General features: G+C 41.6%; 1 protein-coding gene across 1 annotated transcript in view; it reads right to left on the reverse strand.

Annotated features, from left to right (window-relative positions):
* LOC135515538 (FRAS1-related extracellular matrix protein 2-like) overlaps positions 1-16,812 on the reverse strand; it is a 118,943-nt gene that overhangs the window by 93,752 nt on the left and 8,379 nt on the right. The window contains exons 6-7 of the mRNA XM_064939153.1: positions 16,192-16,656; positions 13,871-16,091 (exon numbers count right to left, since the gene is read on the reverse strand). Of these exons, the coding sequence (XP_064795225.1) occupies positions 13,871-16,091; positions 16,192-16,656 (2,686 nt within the window). The remainder of the gene's footprint in view (positions 1-13,870; positions 16,092-16,191; positions 16,657-16,812) is intronic.

Below are 16,812 nucleotides of genomic sequence, written 5' to 3' on the forward strand. Positions count from 1 at the left end.
TACTAGATTAGTTAGGTTAGGTTTAGGATTTGATTAGTTTAGGATAGGTCTGGGTCTGAAATGGGCCCTGGTACTAGATTAGTTAGGTTAGGTTTAGGATTTGATTAGTTTAGGATAGGTCTGGGTCTGAAATGGGCCCTGGTACTAGATTAGTTAGGTTAGGTTTAGGATTTGATTAGATTAGGATAGGTCTGGATCTGAAATGGGCCCTGGTACTAGATTAGTTAGGTTTAGGATTTGATTAGTTTAGGATAGGTCTGGGTCTGAAATGGGCCCTGGTACTAGATTAGTTAGGTTTAGGATTTGATTAGATTAGGATAGGTCTGGGTCTGAAATGGGCCCTGGTACTAGATTAGTTAGGTTAGGTTTAGGATTTGATTAGATTAGGATAGGTCTGGATCTGAAATGGGCCCTGGTACTAGATTAGTTAGGTTAGGTTTAGGATTGGATTAGTTTAGGATAGGTCTGGGTCTGAATGGTACTAGATTAGTTAGGTTTAGGATTTGATTAGTTTAGGATAGGTCTGGGTCTGAATGGTACTAGATTAGTTAGGTTTAGGATTTGATTAGTTTAGGATAGGTCTGGGTCTGAAATGGTACTAGATTAGTTAGGTTAGGTTTAGGATTTGATTAGATTAGATTAGGATAGGTCTGGATCTGAAATGGGCCCTGGTACTAGATTAGTTAGGTTTAGGATTTGATTAGTTTAGGATAGGTCTGGGTCTGAAATGGGCCCTGGTACTAGATTAGTTAGGTTAGGTTTAGGATTTGATTAGATTAGGATAGGTCTGGGTCTGAAATGGGCCCTGGTACTAGATTAGTTAGGTTTAGGATTTGATTAGATTAGGATAGGTCTGGATCTGAAATGGGCCCTGGTACTAGATTAGTTAGGTTAGGTTTAGGATTGGATTAGATTAGGATAGGTCTGGGTCTGAAATGGGCCCTGGTACTAGATTAGTTAGGTTAGGTTTAGGATTTGATTAGTTTAGGATAGGTCTGGATCTGAAATGGGCCCTGGTACTAGATTAGTTAGGTTTAGGATTTGATTAGTTTAGGATAGGTCTGGGTCTGAAATGGGCCCTGGTACTAGATTAGTTAGGTTTAGGATTTGATTAGTTTAGGATAGGTCTGGGTCTGAAATGGGCCCTGGTACTAGATTAGTTAGGTTAGGTTTAGGATTTGATTAGATTAGGATAGGTCTGGGTCTGAATGGTACTAGATTAGTTAGGTTAGGTTTAGGATTTGATTAGATTAGGATAGGTCTGGATCTGAAATGGGCCCTGGTACTAGATTAGTTAGGTTTAGGATTTGATTAGGTTAGGATAGGTCTGGGTCTGAAATGGGCCCTGGTACTAGATTAGTTAGGTTAGGTTTAGGATTTGATTAGTTTAGGATAGGTCTGGATCTGAAATGGGCCCTGGTACTAGATTAGTTAGGTTAGGTTTAGGATTTGATTAGTTTAGGATAGGTCTGGGTCTGAAATGGGCCCTGGTACTAGATTAGTTAGGTTAGGTTTAGGATTTGATTAGATTAGGATAGGTCTGGATCTGAAATGGGCCCTGGTACTAGATTAGTTAGGTTTAGGATTTGATTAGATTAGGATAGGTCTGGATCTGAAATGGGCCCTGGTACTAGATTAGTTAGGTTAGGTTTAGGATTGGATTAGATTAGGATAGGTCTGGGTCTGAAATGGGCCCTGGTACTAGATTAGTTAGGTTAGGTTTAGGATTTGATTAGTTTAGGATAGGTCTGGATCTGAAATGGGCCCTGGTACTAGATTAGTTAGGTTTAGGATTTGATTAGTTTAGGATAGGTCTGGGTCTGAAATGGGCCCTGGTACTAGATTAGTTAGGTTTAGGATTTGATTAGTTTAGGATAGGTCTGGGTCTGAAATGGGCCCTGGTACTAGATTAGTTAGGTTAGGTTTAGGATTTGATTAGATTAGGATAGGTCTGGGTCTGAATGGTACTAGATTAGTTAGGTTAGGTTTAGGATTTGATTAGATTAGGATAGGTCTGGATCTGAAATGGGCCCTGGTACTAGATTAGTTAGGTTTAGGATTTGATTAGGTTAGGATAGGTCTGGGTCTGAAATGGGCCCTGGTACTAGATTAGTTAGGTTAGGTTTAGGATTTGATTAGTTTAGGAAAGGTCTGGATCTGAAATGGGCCCTGGTACTAGATTAGTTAGGTTAGGTTTAGGATTTGATTAGTTTAGGATAGGTCTGGGTCTGAAATGGGCCCTGGTACTAGATTAGTTAGGTTAGGTTTAGGATTTGATTAGATTAGGATAGGTCTGGATCTGAAATGGGCCCTGGTACTAGATTAGTTAGGTTTAGGATTTGATTAGATTAGGATAGGTCTGGATCTGAAATGGGCCCTGGTACTAGATTAGTTAGGTTAGGTTTAGGATTGGATTAGATTAGGATAGGTCTGGGTCTGAAATGGGCCCTGGTACTAGATTAGTTAGGTTAGGTTTAGGATTTGATTAGTTTAGGATAGGTCTGGATCTGAAATGGGCCCTGGTACTAGATTAGTTAGGTTTAGGATTTGATTAGTTTAGGATAGGTCTGGGTCTGAAATGGGCCCTGGTACTAGATTAGTTAGGTTTAGGATTTGATTAGTTTAGGATAGGTCTGGGTCTGAAATGGGCCCTGGTACTAGATTAGTTAGGTTAGGTTTAGGATTTGATTAGATTAGGATAGGTCTGGGTCTGAATGGTACTAGATTAGTTAGGTTAGATTTAGGATTTGATTAGATTAGGATAGGTCTGGATCTGAAATGGGCCCTGGTACTAGATTAGTTAGGTTTAGGATTTGATTAGGTTAGGATAGGTCTGGGTCTGAAATGGGCCCTGGTACTAGATTAGTTAGGTTAGGTTTAGGATTTGATTAGTTTAGGATAGGTCTGGATCTGAAATGGGCCCTGGTACTAGATTAGTTAGGTTAGGTTTAGGATTTGATTAGTTTAGGATAGGTCTGGGTCTGAAATGGGCCCTGGTACTAGATTAGTTAGGTTAGGTTTAGGATTTGATTAGATTAGGATAGGTCTGGATCTGAAATGGGCCCTGGTACTAGATTAGTTAGGTTTAGGATTTGATTAGATTAGGATAGGTCTGGGTCTGAAATGGGCCCTGGTACTAGATTAGTTAGGTTAGGTTTAGGATTTGATTAGATTAGGATAGGTCTGGGTCTGAAATGGGCCCTGGTACTAGATTAGTTAGGTTAGGTTTAGGATTTGATTAGATTAGGATAGGTCTGGGTCTGAAATGGGCCCTGGTACTAGATTAGTTAGGTTAGGTTTAGGATTTGATTAGATTAGGATAGGTCTGGATCTGAAATGGGCCCTGGTACTAGATTAGTTAGGTTTAGGATTTGATTAGTTTAGGATAGGTCTGGATCTGAAATGGGCCCTGGTACTAGATTAGTTAGGTTTAGGATTTGATTAGTTTAGGATAGGTCTGGGTCTGAAATGGGCCCTGGTACTAGATTAGTTAGGTTAGGTTTAGGATTTGATTAGATTAGGATAGGTCTGGATCTGAAATGGGCCCTGGTACTAGATTAGTTAGGTTAGGTTTAGGATTTGATTAGATTAGGATAGGTCTGGATCTGAAATGGGCCCTGGTACTAGATTAGTTAGGTTTAGGATTTGATTAGATTAGGATAGGTCTGGGTCTGAATGGTACTAGATTAGTTAGGTTAGGTTTAGGATTTGATTAGTTTAGGATAGGTCTGGGTCTGAAATGGGCCCTGGTACTAGATTAGTTAGGTTAGGTTTAGGATTTGATTAGTTAGGTTAGGTTTAGGATTGGATTAGATTAGGATAGGTCTGGGTCTGAAATGGGCCCTGGTACTAGATTAGTTAGGTTAGGTTTAGGATTTGATTAGTTTAGGATAGGTCTGGATCTGAAATGGGCCCTGGTACTAGATTAGTTAGGTTTAGGATTTGATTAGATTAGGATAGGTCTGGATCTGAAATGGGCCCTGGTACTAGATTAGTTAGGTTTAGGATTTGATTAGGTTAGGATAGGTCTGGGTCTGAAATGGGCCCTGGTACTAGATTAGTTAGGTTAGGTTTAGGATTTGATTAGTTTAGGATAGGTCTGGATCTGAAATGGGCCCTGGTACTAGATTAGTTAGGTTTAGGATTTGATTAGATTAGGATAGGTCTGGATCTGAAATGGGCCCTGGTACTAGATTAGTTAGGTTAGGTTTAGGATTTGATTAGTTTAGGATAGGTCTGGGTCTGAAATGGGCCCTGGTACTAGATTAGTTAGGTTAGGTTTAGGATTTGATTAGTTTAGGATAGGTCTGGATCTGAAATGGGCCCTGGTACTAGATTAGTTAGGTTTAGGATTTGATTAGATTAGGATAGGTCTGGATCTGAAATGGGCCCTGGTACTAGATTAGTTAGGTTAGGTTTAGGATTTGATTAGTTTAGGATAGGTCTGGGTCTGAAATGGGCCCTGGTACTAGATTAGTTAGGTTTAGGATTTGATTAGTTTAGGATAGGTCTGGGTCTGAAATGGGCCCTGGTACTAGATTAGTTAGGTTAGGTTTAGGATTTGATTAGTTTAGGATAGGTCTGGATCTGAAATGGGCCCTGGTACTAGATTAGTTAGGTTTAGGATTTGATTAGATTAGGATAGGTCTGGATCTGAAATGGGCCCTGGTACTAGATTAGTTAGGTTAGGTTTAGGATTTGATTAGTTTAGGATAGGTCTGGATCTGAAATGGGCCCTGGTACTAGATTAGTTAGGTTAGGTTTAGGATTTGATTAGTTTAGGATAGGTCTGGGTCTGAAATGGGCCCTGGTACTAGATTAGTTAGGTTAGGTTTAGGATTTGATTAGTTTAGGATAGGTCTGGATCTGAAATGGGCCCTGGTACTAGATTAGTTAGGTTAGGTTTAGGATTTGATTAGTTTAGGATAGGTCTGGGTCTGAAATGGGCCCTGGTACTAGATTAGTTAGGTTTAGGATTTGATTAGATTAGGATAGGTCTGGGTCTGAAATGGGCCCTGGTACTAGATTAGTTAGGTTTAGGATTTGATTAGATTAGGATAGGTCTGGGTCTGAATGGTACTAGATTAGTTAGGTTAGGTTTAGGATTTGATTAGATTAGGATAGGTCTGGATCTGAAATGGGCCCTGGTACTAGATTAGTTAGGTTAGGTTTAGGATTTGATTAGATTAGGATAGGTCTGGGTCTGAAATGGGCCCTGGTACTAGATTAGTTAGGTTTAGGATTTGATTAGATTAGGATAGGTCTGGGTCTGAATGGTACTAGATTAGTTAGGTTAGGTTTAGGATTTGATTAGTTTAGGATAGGTCTGGGTCTGAAATGGGCCCTGGTACTAGATTAGTTAGGTTAGGTTTAGGATTTGATTAGTTAGGTTAGGTTTAGGATTGGATTAGATTAGGATAGGTCTGGGTCTGAAATGGGCCCTGGTACTAGATTAGTTAGGTTAGGTTTAGGATTTGATTAGGTTAGGATAGGTCTGGGTCTGAAATGGGCCCTGGTACTAGATTAGTTAGGTTTAGGATTTGATTAGATTAGGATAGGTCTGGATCTGAAATGGGCCCTGGTACTAGATTAGTTAGGTTAGGTTTAGGATTTGATTAGTTTAGGATAGGTCTGGGTCTGAAATGGGCCCTGGTACTAGATTAGTTAGGTTAGGTTTAGGATTTGATTAGATTAGGATAGGTCTGGGTCTGAAATGGGCCCTGGTACTAGATTAGTTAGGTTTAGGATTTGATTAGTTTCGGATAGGTCTGGGTCTGAATGGTACTAGATTAGTTAGGTTAGGTTTAGGATTTGATTAGTTTAGGATAGGTCTGGGTCTGAAATGGGCCCTGGTACTAGATTAGTTAGGTTTAGGATTTGATTAGTTTCGGATAGGTCTGGGTCTGAATGGTACTAGATTAGTTAGGTTTAGGATTTGATTAGATTAGTATAGGTCTGGGTCTGAATGGTACTAGATTAGTTAGGTTAGGTTTAGGATTGGATTAGTTTAGGATAGGTCTGGATCTGAAATGGGCCCTGGTACTAGATTAGTTAGGTTAGGTTTAGGATTGGATTAGTTTAGGATAGGTCTGGGTCTGAAATGGGCCCTGGTACTAGATTAGTTAGGTTAGGTTTAGGATTTGATTAGATTAGGATAGGTCTGGATCCCTGGTACTAGATTAGTTAGGTTTAGGATTTGATTAGTTTAGGATAGGTCTGGGTCTGAAATGGGCCCTGGTACTAGATTAGTTAGGTTAGGTTTAGGATTGGATTAGATTAGGATAGGTCTGGGTCTGAAATGGGCCCTGGTACTAGATTAGTTAGGTTTAGGATTTGATTAGTTTAGGATAGGTCTGGGTCTGAAATGGGCCCTGGTACTAGATTAGTTAGGTTAGGTTTAGGATTTGATTAGTTTAGGATAGGTCTGGGTCTGAAATGGGCCCTGGTACTAGATTAGTTAGGTTTAGGATTTGATTAGATTAGGATAGGTCTGGGTCTGAATGGTACTAGATTAGTTAGGTTTAGGATTTGATTAGTTTAGGATAGGTCTGGATCTGAAATGGGCCCTGGTACTAGATTAGTTAGGTTAGGTTTAGGATTTGATTAGATTAGGATAGGTCTGGGTCTGAATGGTACTAGATTAGTTAGGTTTAGGATTTGATTAGTTTAGGATAGGTCTGGATCTGAAATGGGCCCTGGTACTAGATTAGTTAGGTTAGGTTTAGGATTTGATTAGATTAGGATAGGTCTGGGTCTGAAATGGGCCCTGGTACTAGATTAGTTAGGTTAGGTTTAGGATTTGATTAGTTTAGGATAGGTCTGGATCTGAAATGGGCCCTGGTACTAGATTAGTTAGGTTTAGGATTTGATTAGATTAGGATAGGTCTGGATCTGAAATGGGCCCTGGTACTAGATTAGTTAGGTTTAGGATTTGATTAGATTAGGATAGGTCTGGGTCTGAATGGTACTAGATTAGTTAGGTTTAGGATTTGATTAGTTTAGGATAGGTCTGGATCTGAAATGGGCCCTGGTACTAGATTAGTTAGGTTAGGTTTAGGATTAGATTAGATTAGGATAGGTCTGGATCTGAAATGGGCCCTGGTACTAGATTAGTTAGGTTTAGGATTTGATTAGATTAGGATAGGTCTGGGTCTGAAATGGGCCCTGGTACTAGATTAGTTAGGTTTAGGATTTGATTAGTTTAGGATAGGTCTGGATCTGAAATGGGCCCTGGTACTAGATTAGTTAGGTTTAGGATTTGATTAGTTTAGGATAGGTCTGGGTCTGAAATGGGCCCTGGTACTAGATTAGTTAGGTTAGGTTTAGGATTTGATTAGTTTAGGATAGGTCTGGGTCTGAAATGGGCCCTGGTACTAGATTAGTTAGGTTAGGTTTAGGATTTGATTAGTTTAGGATAGGTCTGGGTCTGAAATGGGCCCTGGTACTAGATTAGTTAGGTTAGGTTTAGGATTTGATTAGATTAGGATAGGTCTGGATCTGAAATGGGCCCTGGTACTAGATTAGTTAGGTTTAGGATTTGATTAGATTAGGATAGGTCTGGGTCTGAAATGGGCCCTGGTACTAGATTAGTTAGGTTAGGTTTAGGATTTGATTAGTTTAGGATAGGTCTGGGTCTGAAATGGGCCCTGGTACTAGATTAGTTAGGTTAGGTTTAGGATTTGATTAGTTTAGGATAGGTCTGGGTCTGAAATGGGCCCTGGTACTAGATTAGTTAGGTTAGGTTTAGGATTTGATTAGATTAGGATAGGTCTGGATCTGAAATGGGCCCTGGTACTAGATTAGTTAGGTTTAGGATTTGATTAGATTAGGATAGGTCTGGGTCTGAAATGGGCCCTGGTACTAGATTAGTTAGGTTAGGTTTAGGATTTGATTAGTTTAGGATAGGTCTGGGTCTGAATGGTACTAGATTAGTTAGGTTAGGTTTAGGATTTGATTAGTTTAGGATAGGTCTGGGTCTGAATGGTACTAGATTAGTTAGGTTAGGTTTAGGATTTGATTAGTTTAGGATAGGTCTGGATCTGAAATGGGCCCTGGTACTAGATTAGTTAGGTTTAGGATTTGATTAGATTAGGATAGGTCTGGGTCTGAAATGGGCCCTGGTACTAGATTAGTTAGGTTAGGTTTAGGATTTGATTAGTTTAGGATAGGTCTGGATCTGAAATGAGCCCTGGTACTAGATTAGTTAGGTTAGGTTTAGGATTTGATTAGATTAGGATAGGTCTGGATCTGAATGGTACTAGATTAGTTAGGTTTAGGATTTGATTAGATTAGGATAGGTCTGGGTCTGAAATGGGCCCTGGTACTAGATTAGTTAGGTTAGATTTGGATTTGATTAGATTAGGATAGGTCTGGGTCTGAATGGTACTAGATTAGTTAGGTTTAGGATTAGGATTTGATTAGTTTAGGATAGGTCTGGATCTGAAATGGGCCCTGGTACTAGATTAGTTTGGTTAGGTTTAGGATTTGATTAGTTTAGGATAGGTCTGGGTCTGAATGGTACTAGATTAGTTAGGTTAGGTTTAGGATTTGATTAGTTTAGGATAGGTCTGGGTCTGAATGGTACTAGATTAGTTAGGTTAGGTTTAGGATTTGATTAGTTTAGGATAGGTCTGGATCTGAAATGGGCCCTGGTACTAGATTAGTTAGGTTTAGGATTGGATTAGATTAGGATAGGTCTGGGTCTGAAATGGGCCCTGGTACTAGATTAGTTAGGTTAGGTTTAGGATTTGATTAGTTTAGGATAGGTCTGGATCTGAAATGGGCCCTGGTACTAGATTAGTTAGGTTTAGGATTTGATTAGATTAGGATAGGTCTGGGTCTGAATGGTACTAGATTAGTTAGGTTAGGTTTAGGATTTGATTAGTTTAGGATAGGTCTGGGTCTGAATGGTACTAGATTAGTTAGGTTTAGGATTAGGATTTGATTAGTTAGGTTAGGTTTAGGATTTGATTAGATTAGGATAGGTCTGGATCTGAAATGGGCCCTGGTACTAGATTAGTTAGGTTAGGTTTAGGATTTGATTAGTTTAGGATAGGTCTGGGTCTTAAATGGGCCCTGGTACTAGATTAGTTAGGTTAGGTTTAGGATTTGATTAGATTAGGATAGGTCTGGGTCTGAAATGGGCCCTGGTACTAGATTAGTTAGGTTAGGTTTAGGATTTGATTAGATTAGGATAGGTCTGGGTCTGAAATGGGCCCTGGTACTAGATTAGTTAGGTTAGGTTTAGGATTTGATTAGATTAGGATAGGTCTGGGTCTGAAATGGGCCCTGGTACTAGATTAGTTCGGTTAGGTTTAGGATTTGATTAGTTTAGGATAGGTCTGGGTCTGAATGGTACTAGATTAGTTAGGTTTAGGATTAGGATTTGATTAGTTAGGTTAGGTTTAGGATTTGATTAGATTAGGATAGGTCTGGATCTGAAATGGGCCCTGGTACTAGATTAGTTAGGTTAGGTTTAGGATTTGATTAGTTTAGGATAGGTCTGGGTCTGAATGGTACTAGATTAGTTAGGTTAGGTTTAGGATTTGATTAGTTTAGGATAGGTCTGGGTCTGAATGGTACTAGATTAGTTAGGTTTAGGATTAGGATTTGATTAGTTAGGTTAGGTTTAGGATTTGATTAGATTAGGATAGGTCTGGATCTGAAATGGGCCCTGGTACTAGATTAGTTAGGTTAGGTTTAGGATTTGATTAGTTTAGGATAGGTCTGGGTCTGAAATGGGCCCTGGTACTAGATTAGTTAGGTTAGGTTTAGGATTTGATTAGTTTAGGATAGGTCTGGATCTGAAATGGGCCCTGGAACTAGATTAGTTAGGTTTAGGATTTGATTAGGTTAGGATAGGTCTGGGTCTGAAATGGGCCCTGGTACTAGATTAGTTAGGTTAGGTTTAGGATTTGATTAGATTAGGATAGGTCTGGGTCTGAAATGGGCCCTGGTACTAGATTAGTTAGGTTTAGGATTTGATTAGTTTAGGATAGGTCTGGATCTGAAATGGGCCCTCGTACTAGATTAGTTAGGTTAGGTTTAGGATTTGATTAGTTTAGGATAGGTCTGGGTCTGAAATGGGCCCTGGTACTAGATTAGTTAGGTTTAGGATTTGATTGAGTTTAGGACAGGTCTGGGTCTGAAATGGGCCCTGGTACTAGATTAGTTAGGTTTAGGATTTGATTAGTTTAGGATAGGTCTGGGTCTGAAATGGGCCCTGGTACTAGATTAGTTAGGTTTAGGATTTGATTAGTTTAGGACAGGTCTGGGTCTGAAATGGGCCCTGGTACTAGATTAGTTAGGTTAGGTTTAGGATTTGATTAGTTTAGGATAGGTCTGGGTCTGAAATGGGCCCTGGTACTAGATTAGTTAGGTTAGGTTTAGGATTTGATTAGATTAGGATAGGTCTGGATCTGAAATGGGCCCTGGTACTAGATTAGTTAGGTTTAGGATTTGATTAGATTAGGATAGGTCTGGGTCTGAAATGGGCCCTGGTACTAGATTAGTTAGGTTAGGTTTAGGATTTGATTAGTTTAGGATAGGTCTGGGTCTGAAATGGGCCCTGGTACTAGATTAGTTAGGTTAGGTTTAGGATTTGATTAGTTTAGGATAGGTCTGGGTCTGAAATGGGCCCTGGTACTAGATTAGTTAGGTTAGGTTTAGGATTTGATTAGATTAGGATAGGTCTGGATCTGAAATGGGCCCTGGTACTAGATTAGTTAGGTTTAGGATTTGATTAGATTAGGATAGGTCTGGGTCTGAAATGGGCCCTGGTACTAGATTAGTTAGGTTAGGTTTAGGATTTGATTAGTTTAGGATAGGTCTGGGTCTGAATGGTACTAGATTAGTTAGGTTAGGTTTAGGATTTGATTAGTTTAGGATAGGTCTGGGTCTGAATGGTACTAGATTAGTTAGGTTAGGTTTAGGATTTGATTAGTTTAGGATAGGTCTGGATCTGAAATGGGCCCTGGTACTAGATTAGTTAGGTTTAGGATTTGATTAGATTAGGATAGGTCTGGGTCTGAAATGGGCCCTGGTACTAGATTAGTTAGGTTAGGTTTAGGATTTGATTAGTTTAGGATAGGTCTGGATCTGAAATGAGCCCTGGTACTAGATTAGTTAGGTTAGGTTTAGGATTTGATTAGATTAGGATAGGTCTGGATCTGAATGGTACTAGATTAGTTAGGTTTAGGATTTGATTAGATTAGGATAGGTCTGGGTCTGAAATGGGCCCTGGTACTAGATTAGTTAGGTTAGGTTTAGGATTTGATTAGATTAGGATAGGTCTGGGTCTGAATGGTACTAGATTAGTTAGGTTTAGGATTAGGATTTGATTAGTTTAGGATAGGTCTGGATCTGAAATGGGCCCTGGTACTAGATTAGTTTGGTTAGGTTTAGGATTTGATTAGTTTAGGATAGGTCTGGGTCTGAATGGTACTAGATTAGTTAGGTTAGGTTTAGGATTTGATTAGTTTAGGATAGGTCTGGGTCTGAATGGTACTAGATTAGTTAGGTTAGGTTTAGGATTTGATTAGTTTAGGATAGGTCTGGATCTGAAATGGGCCATGGTACTAGATTAGTTAGGTTTAGGATTGGATTAGATTAGGATAGGTCTGGGTCTGAAATGGGCCCTGGTACTAGATTAGTTAGGTTAGGTTTAGGATTTGATTAGTTTAGGATAGGTCTGGATCTGAAATGGGCCCTGGTACTAGATTAGTTAGGTTTAGGATTTGATTAGATTAGGATAGGTCTGGGTCTGAATGGTACTAGATTAGTTAGGTTAGGTTTAGGATTTGATTAGTTTAGGATAGGTCTGGGTCTGAATGGTACTAGATTAGTTAGGTTTAGGATTAGGATTTGATTAGTTAGGTTAGGTTTAGGATTTGATTAGATTAGGATAGGTCTGGATCTGAAATGGGCCCTGGTACTAGATTAGTTAGGTTAGGTTTAGGATTTGATTAGTTTAGGATAGGTCTGGGTCTGAAATGGGCCCTGGTACTAGATTAGTTAGGTTAGGTTTAGGATTTGATTAGATTAGGATAGGTCTGGGTCTGAAATGGGCCCTGGTACTAGATTAGTTCGGTTAGGTTTAGGATTTGATTAGTTTAGGATAGGTCTGGGTCTGAATGGTACTAGATTAGTTAGGTTTAGGATTAGGATTTGATTAGTTAGGTTAGGTTTAGGATTTGATTAGATTAGGATAGGTCTGGATCTGAAATGGGCCCTGGTACTAGATTAGTTAGGTTAGGTTTAGGATTTGATTAGTTTAGGATAGGTCTGGGTCTGAATGGTACTAGATTAGTTAGGTTAGGTTTAGGATTTGATTAGTTTAGGATAGGTCTGGGTCTGAATGGTACTAGATTAGTTAGGTTTAGGATTAGGATTTGATTAGTTAGGTTAGGTTTAGGATTTGATTAGATTAGGATAGGTCTGGATCTGAAATGGGCCCTGGTACTAGATTAGTTAGGTTAGGTTTAGGATTTGATTAGTTTAGGATAGGTCTGGGTCTGAAATGGGCCCTGGTACTAGATTAGTTAGGTTAGGTTTAGGATTTGATTAGTTTAGGATAGGTCTGGATCTGAAATGGGCCCTGGTACTAGATTAGTTAGGTTTAGGATTTGATTAGGTTAGGATAGGTCTGGGTCTGAAATGGGCCCTGGTACTAGATTAGTTAGGTTAGGTTTAGGATTTGATTAGATTAGGATAGGTCTGGGTCTGAAATGGGCCCTGGTACTAGATTAGTTAGGTTTAGGATTTGATTAGTTTAGGATAGGTCTGGATCTGAAATGGGCCCTCGTACTAGATTAGTTAGGTTAGGTTTAGGATTTGATTAGTTTAGGATAGGTCTGGGTCTGAAATGGGCCCTGGTACTAGATTAGTTAGGTTTAGGATTTGATTAGTTTAGGACAGGTCTGGGTCTGAAATGGGCCCTGGTACTAGATTAGTTAGGTTTAGGATTTGATTAGTTTAGGATAGGTCTGGGTCTGAAATGGGCCCTGGTACTAGATTAGTTAGGTTTAGGATTTGATTAGTTTAGGACAGGTCTGGGTCTGAAATGGGCCCTGGTACTAGATTAGTTAGGTTTAGGATTTGATTAGTTTAGGATAGGTCTGGATCTGAAATGGGCCCTGGTACTAGATTAGTTAGGTTTAGGATTTGATTAGTTTAGGACAGGTCTGGGTCTGAAATGGGCCCTGGTACTAGATTAGTTAGGTTAGGTTTAGGATTTGATTAGTTTAGGATAGGGCTGGATCTGAAATGGGCCCTGGTACTAGATTAGTTAGGTTTAGGATTTGATTAGATTAGGATAGGTCTGGATCTGAAATGGGCCCTGGTACTAGATTAGTTAGGTTAGGTTTAGGATTTGATTAGTTTAGGATAGGTCTGGGTCTGAAATGGGCCCTGGTACTAGATTAGTTAGGTTAGGTTTAGGATTTGATTAGATTAGGATAGGTCTGGATCTGAAATGGGCCCTGGTACTAGATTAGTTAGGTTAGGTTTAGGATTTGATTAGTTTCGGATAGGTCTGGGTCTGAAATGGTCAAGGGTAGTGCACTAGATAGGGGACAGCATTTGGAATGCAGGCCAAGAGTAATCAGTAGAGTAAATGACTATTTTCTTCCGATCTTCCTACTCTAACATGATTTACTTTCAGAACACCTTGACATTGATTCTGTTTTATGTTATTTGCACTTCCAATTATAACTGTAATTGACTTTGCTAATACAGTTGAATATTGTATCTACATGTGAATTGTGTGTTGTATGTTTTATGTTGGTTACTGTCAACTATTGACAATATAAAATAAAATGTTTGGACAAAAGGTCAGACAGTAAACCTTGATATGAAGTGGGAGACACCAGACGTTGCAGGCAGCCCTGCCCCGGATCCCTGCGGATGATGAACATCAGAGTCCCGTCCTCCGAGTCCAGATCGGTGGCTTTGAGGATCTTATTGGTGATGACTTTCCATTCCCTGAACTCCACCTCCAGCCCAATGTTGATCGCCAGGCGCGGGGTCTCGTCGTCGACCGGTATCACCGTGACGACGACCTCCTTCTCCACGATGTGTTTCCCGTCCGTTACTTTCACCGAGAAGTTGTCGTGTCTCGTCTCAGAACCATCGTGTTCGTAGACGATGGTGGAACCGGTTCGGATCTGATCCAAGGTGAAGGTCACGACGATAACGGTCCCTGTCGCCAGGTGCTGGACGATCTTCCCGTGTTTTGGAGGAACCACGACCTCAAATTCCAAAACATCGCCCGGAACGTCGAGGTCGACCACATTGAGGATCGGAACGTCGACCGCGAGGCTCATCCCTTCCATGACCACGAACTCTCGCGTGAACACCTGAGGCTCCTCATCATTGTCTGGGAAGATCACAAAGGTCAAAATGCTCATCTCTGATTGGTTGATACCGTCTGAACACTGGAGTGTCGTCCTATCCTCGACGGGTTCCGTTCCTTTATGTATACTCTGAACGTAGACGACATTCCCGAGTCGAATGTCTCGGTAGTGGAACGCCGTCACAGCGAATCCCGCTCTGGACTTCTCTGAGCCAGGACTGGCTGAGGTGATCTCTAAGTATCCGAATGTCAGCTGGACCAGGATGGTACAGAGAACAACGTCAACGTCAGTGTCAGAGTCCTCTACTCGGAAGTTCTCTACTGTTACCACCTTCTTCTCTCCTTCCGTGACCTTTAACAGATCCCTAACACTGATTATGGGTGGAACACTGTCAACAGGAAGTATCGACACCTGAACTTTGACCTTCTGAATGACCCTGTTGCCCCCGGAGATCCACGGACCAATCACGGTGAGCGTGAAGGTGTCGTTGTGTTTCCCAGGTCCAATCTCGCCACTGGTGTGGACATAGGTCACCTGGCCGTCGATGATGTCACGCAGCGTCAGCCTATCAGAGGGCACGCCCTGCACCTGGACGACCCCAAAGCGAGGAGGTTGTTCGATGAGAAAGGTGAGGTCATCAACGTGCATCCTGCCGCTGACCTGGACTTTGTCTCTTGTGATTTGAATCTGTCCGTTCTCGTTTACCTCTATGATTACATGGAGTTCACGCGGTGTTGGAGGGGCCGTCGGTGGCGTTGCCACGACAGCCTGAGTAACAACGTTGATTCTGATCGTCACGGGAACCTTGTGGTATCCATCGCTAACGTCCACTTTTACAACATCACTCCCCGGACCGTTACCCTGGTGAACGTACACTACCACACCCCTGTGGATGTCTGCTAGGGTGAAATACTTCCATACGGACAGATCTACACCTACACATCTCAGAACGCCAAACTTTGGAACCTGGGTCACGATGAACGTGATATTATCAGCACTCGTATCCTGATCCGTAGCATCCAACACATCCTTAGTGAACACATACGTATTCTTTACATTGACGTTGAGGTCGACACCAGTTTTGGTGACTGGGGGTTTGTTGTCCACTGGTTGCAGGTTGATAGTAAAGACTCCGTCTACAGAGTGTCCTACTGGATCTTTCACGATAAAGGTGAACTGGACCACTCTAGGTGTGGTTCCCAACTCCAGATCAGGTGGCTTATAGGCTACTTTGAGGTGGTTGACCTGTGCCTGGGTGAATTCAGTGACAACAACAGTAGGGTTGTCAGTCAGGACGATATGGCCCAGTGGTGTTGGGTCGTTCTGGTCTGTGTTAGTGGGTGGGATAGCGATAATATACCTCAGGTCTCTGTCGTCAGAGTCTAGATCTGTGAAATGTAAACACGTCTTCTGTATCGGAGTGAGTTGGTACTCGTTGACGGTCAGGACTAGAGTGGAACCGGGAAAGGGTTCCGGTGCGAGGTCGTCGACCGGGTGGATTCCGACGAGGAACATGTTGTCGCCTGATTGGTTGGGAGGGACGTTGTCGTCCTGGCAACGGAACACTAATTGGTCAGTGAAGGTGGAGGTGAGTTGAGGTCCGGTGTGTTGGTAGAACACCCTACCCTCTGTTACGTCTCGTTGGAGCCATTCGGTGACGACGCATTCGTAGACTCGCTCGGCGGTGTTGAATGTCCATCCGGTGAGGTCCCCAGGTGGGTGTGATTGTCTGAGAAACACCTAATAATAATACAATGCATTTCATAAAAGAAGAATCACAAAGCTCCAGACAAAATATATAATAATGAAGGCAACATACATTAAGAATCAAGGAACTCACCTGTCCAATGGTCGAGAACGGCGCCACGAGGACAAACTTCACTGTCGAGACTTCGGAATCAACATCCGTCGCACTTAGAACCACCGATGATATCATCTTGGTCTCCTTCCGGGACAGGATCAACCCGGTGTTGACATTGATGACCGGAGCCTCGTCGTCCACGGCGACAATCGTCACTGGGAACAGGAAGTCGACGTTGAGTCGCCCGTCCGTCATGCGGAACAGGATGTTATCGGAGAACGTTTCGGAACCGTCGTGTTCGTAGACGACCAATCCGCTGTCGAGTTGCGCCGGCGTAAAGAACTCCCGTTGCCGCGGTGACCCGAGAGGCGACCCGAGGACTGTCAGGACGCCGTGTTTACATCCTCGGAGGACGGTGATCCTGACGTCTGACAGGTTGTCTTTGTCGCTGATTCGGAGGTTATGGTTGGACGACAGCGGTCTGGACTGGCCCTTAAACAGCATCTGGGAAGGACAGAGAGAGAAAAAGGTTGATAATGCCAGAGGCCTCATGAGACATTATATACCTTTGGAAAGTATTCAGACCCCTTGACTTTTTACACATTTTGTGATGTTACAGCCTCATTCTAAAAATGATTAATTTGTTTTTTTCCCTTTATC

This window comes from Oncorhynchus masou, chromosome 27 (assembly GCF_036934945.1).
Source record: "Oncorhynchus masou masou isolate Uvic2021 chromosome 27, UVic_Omas_1.1, whole genome shotgun sequence".
Taxonomy (NCBI): domain Eukaryota; kingdom Metazoa; phylum Chordata; class Actinopteri; order Salmoniformes; family Salmonidae; genus Oncorhynchus; species Oncorhynchus masou.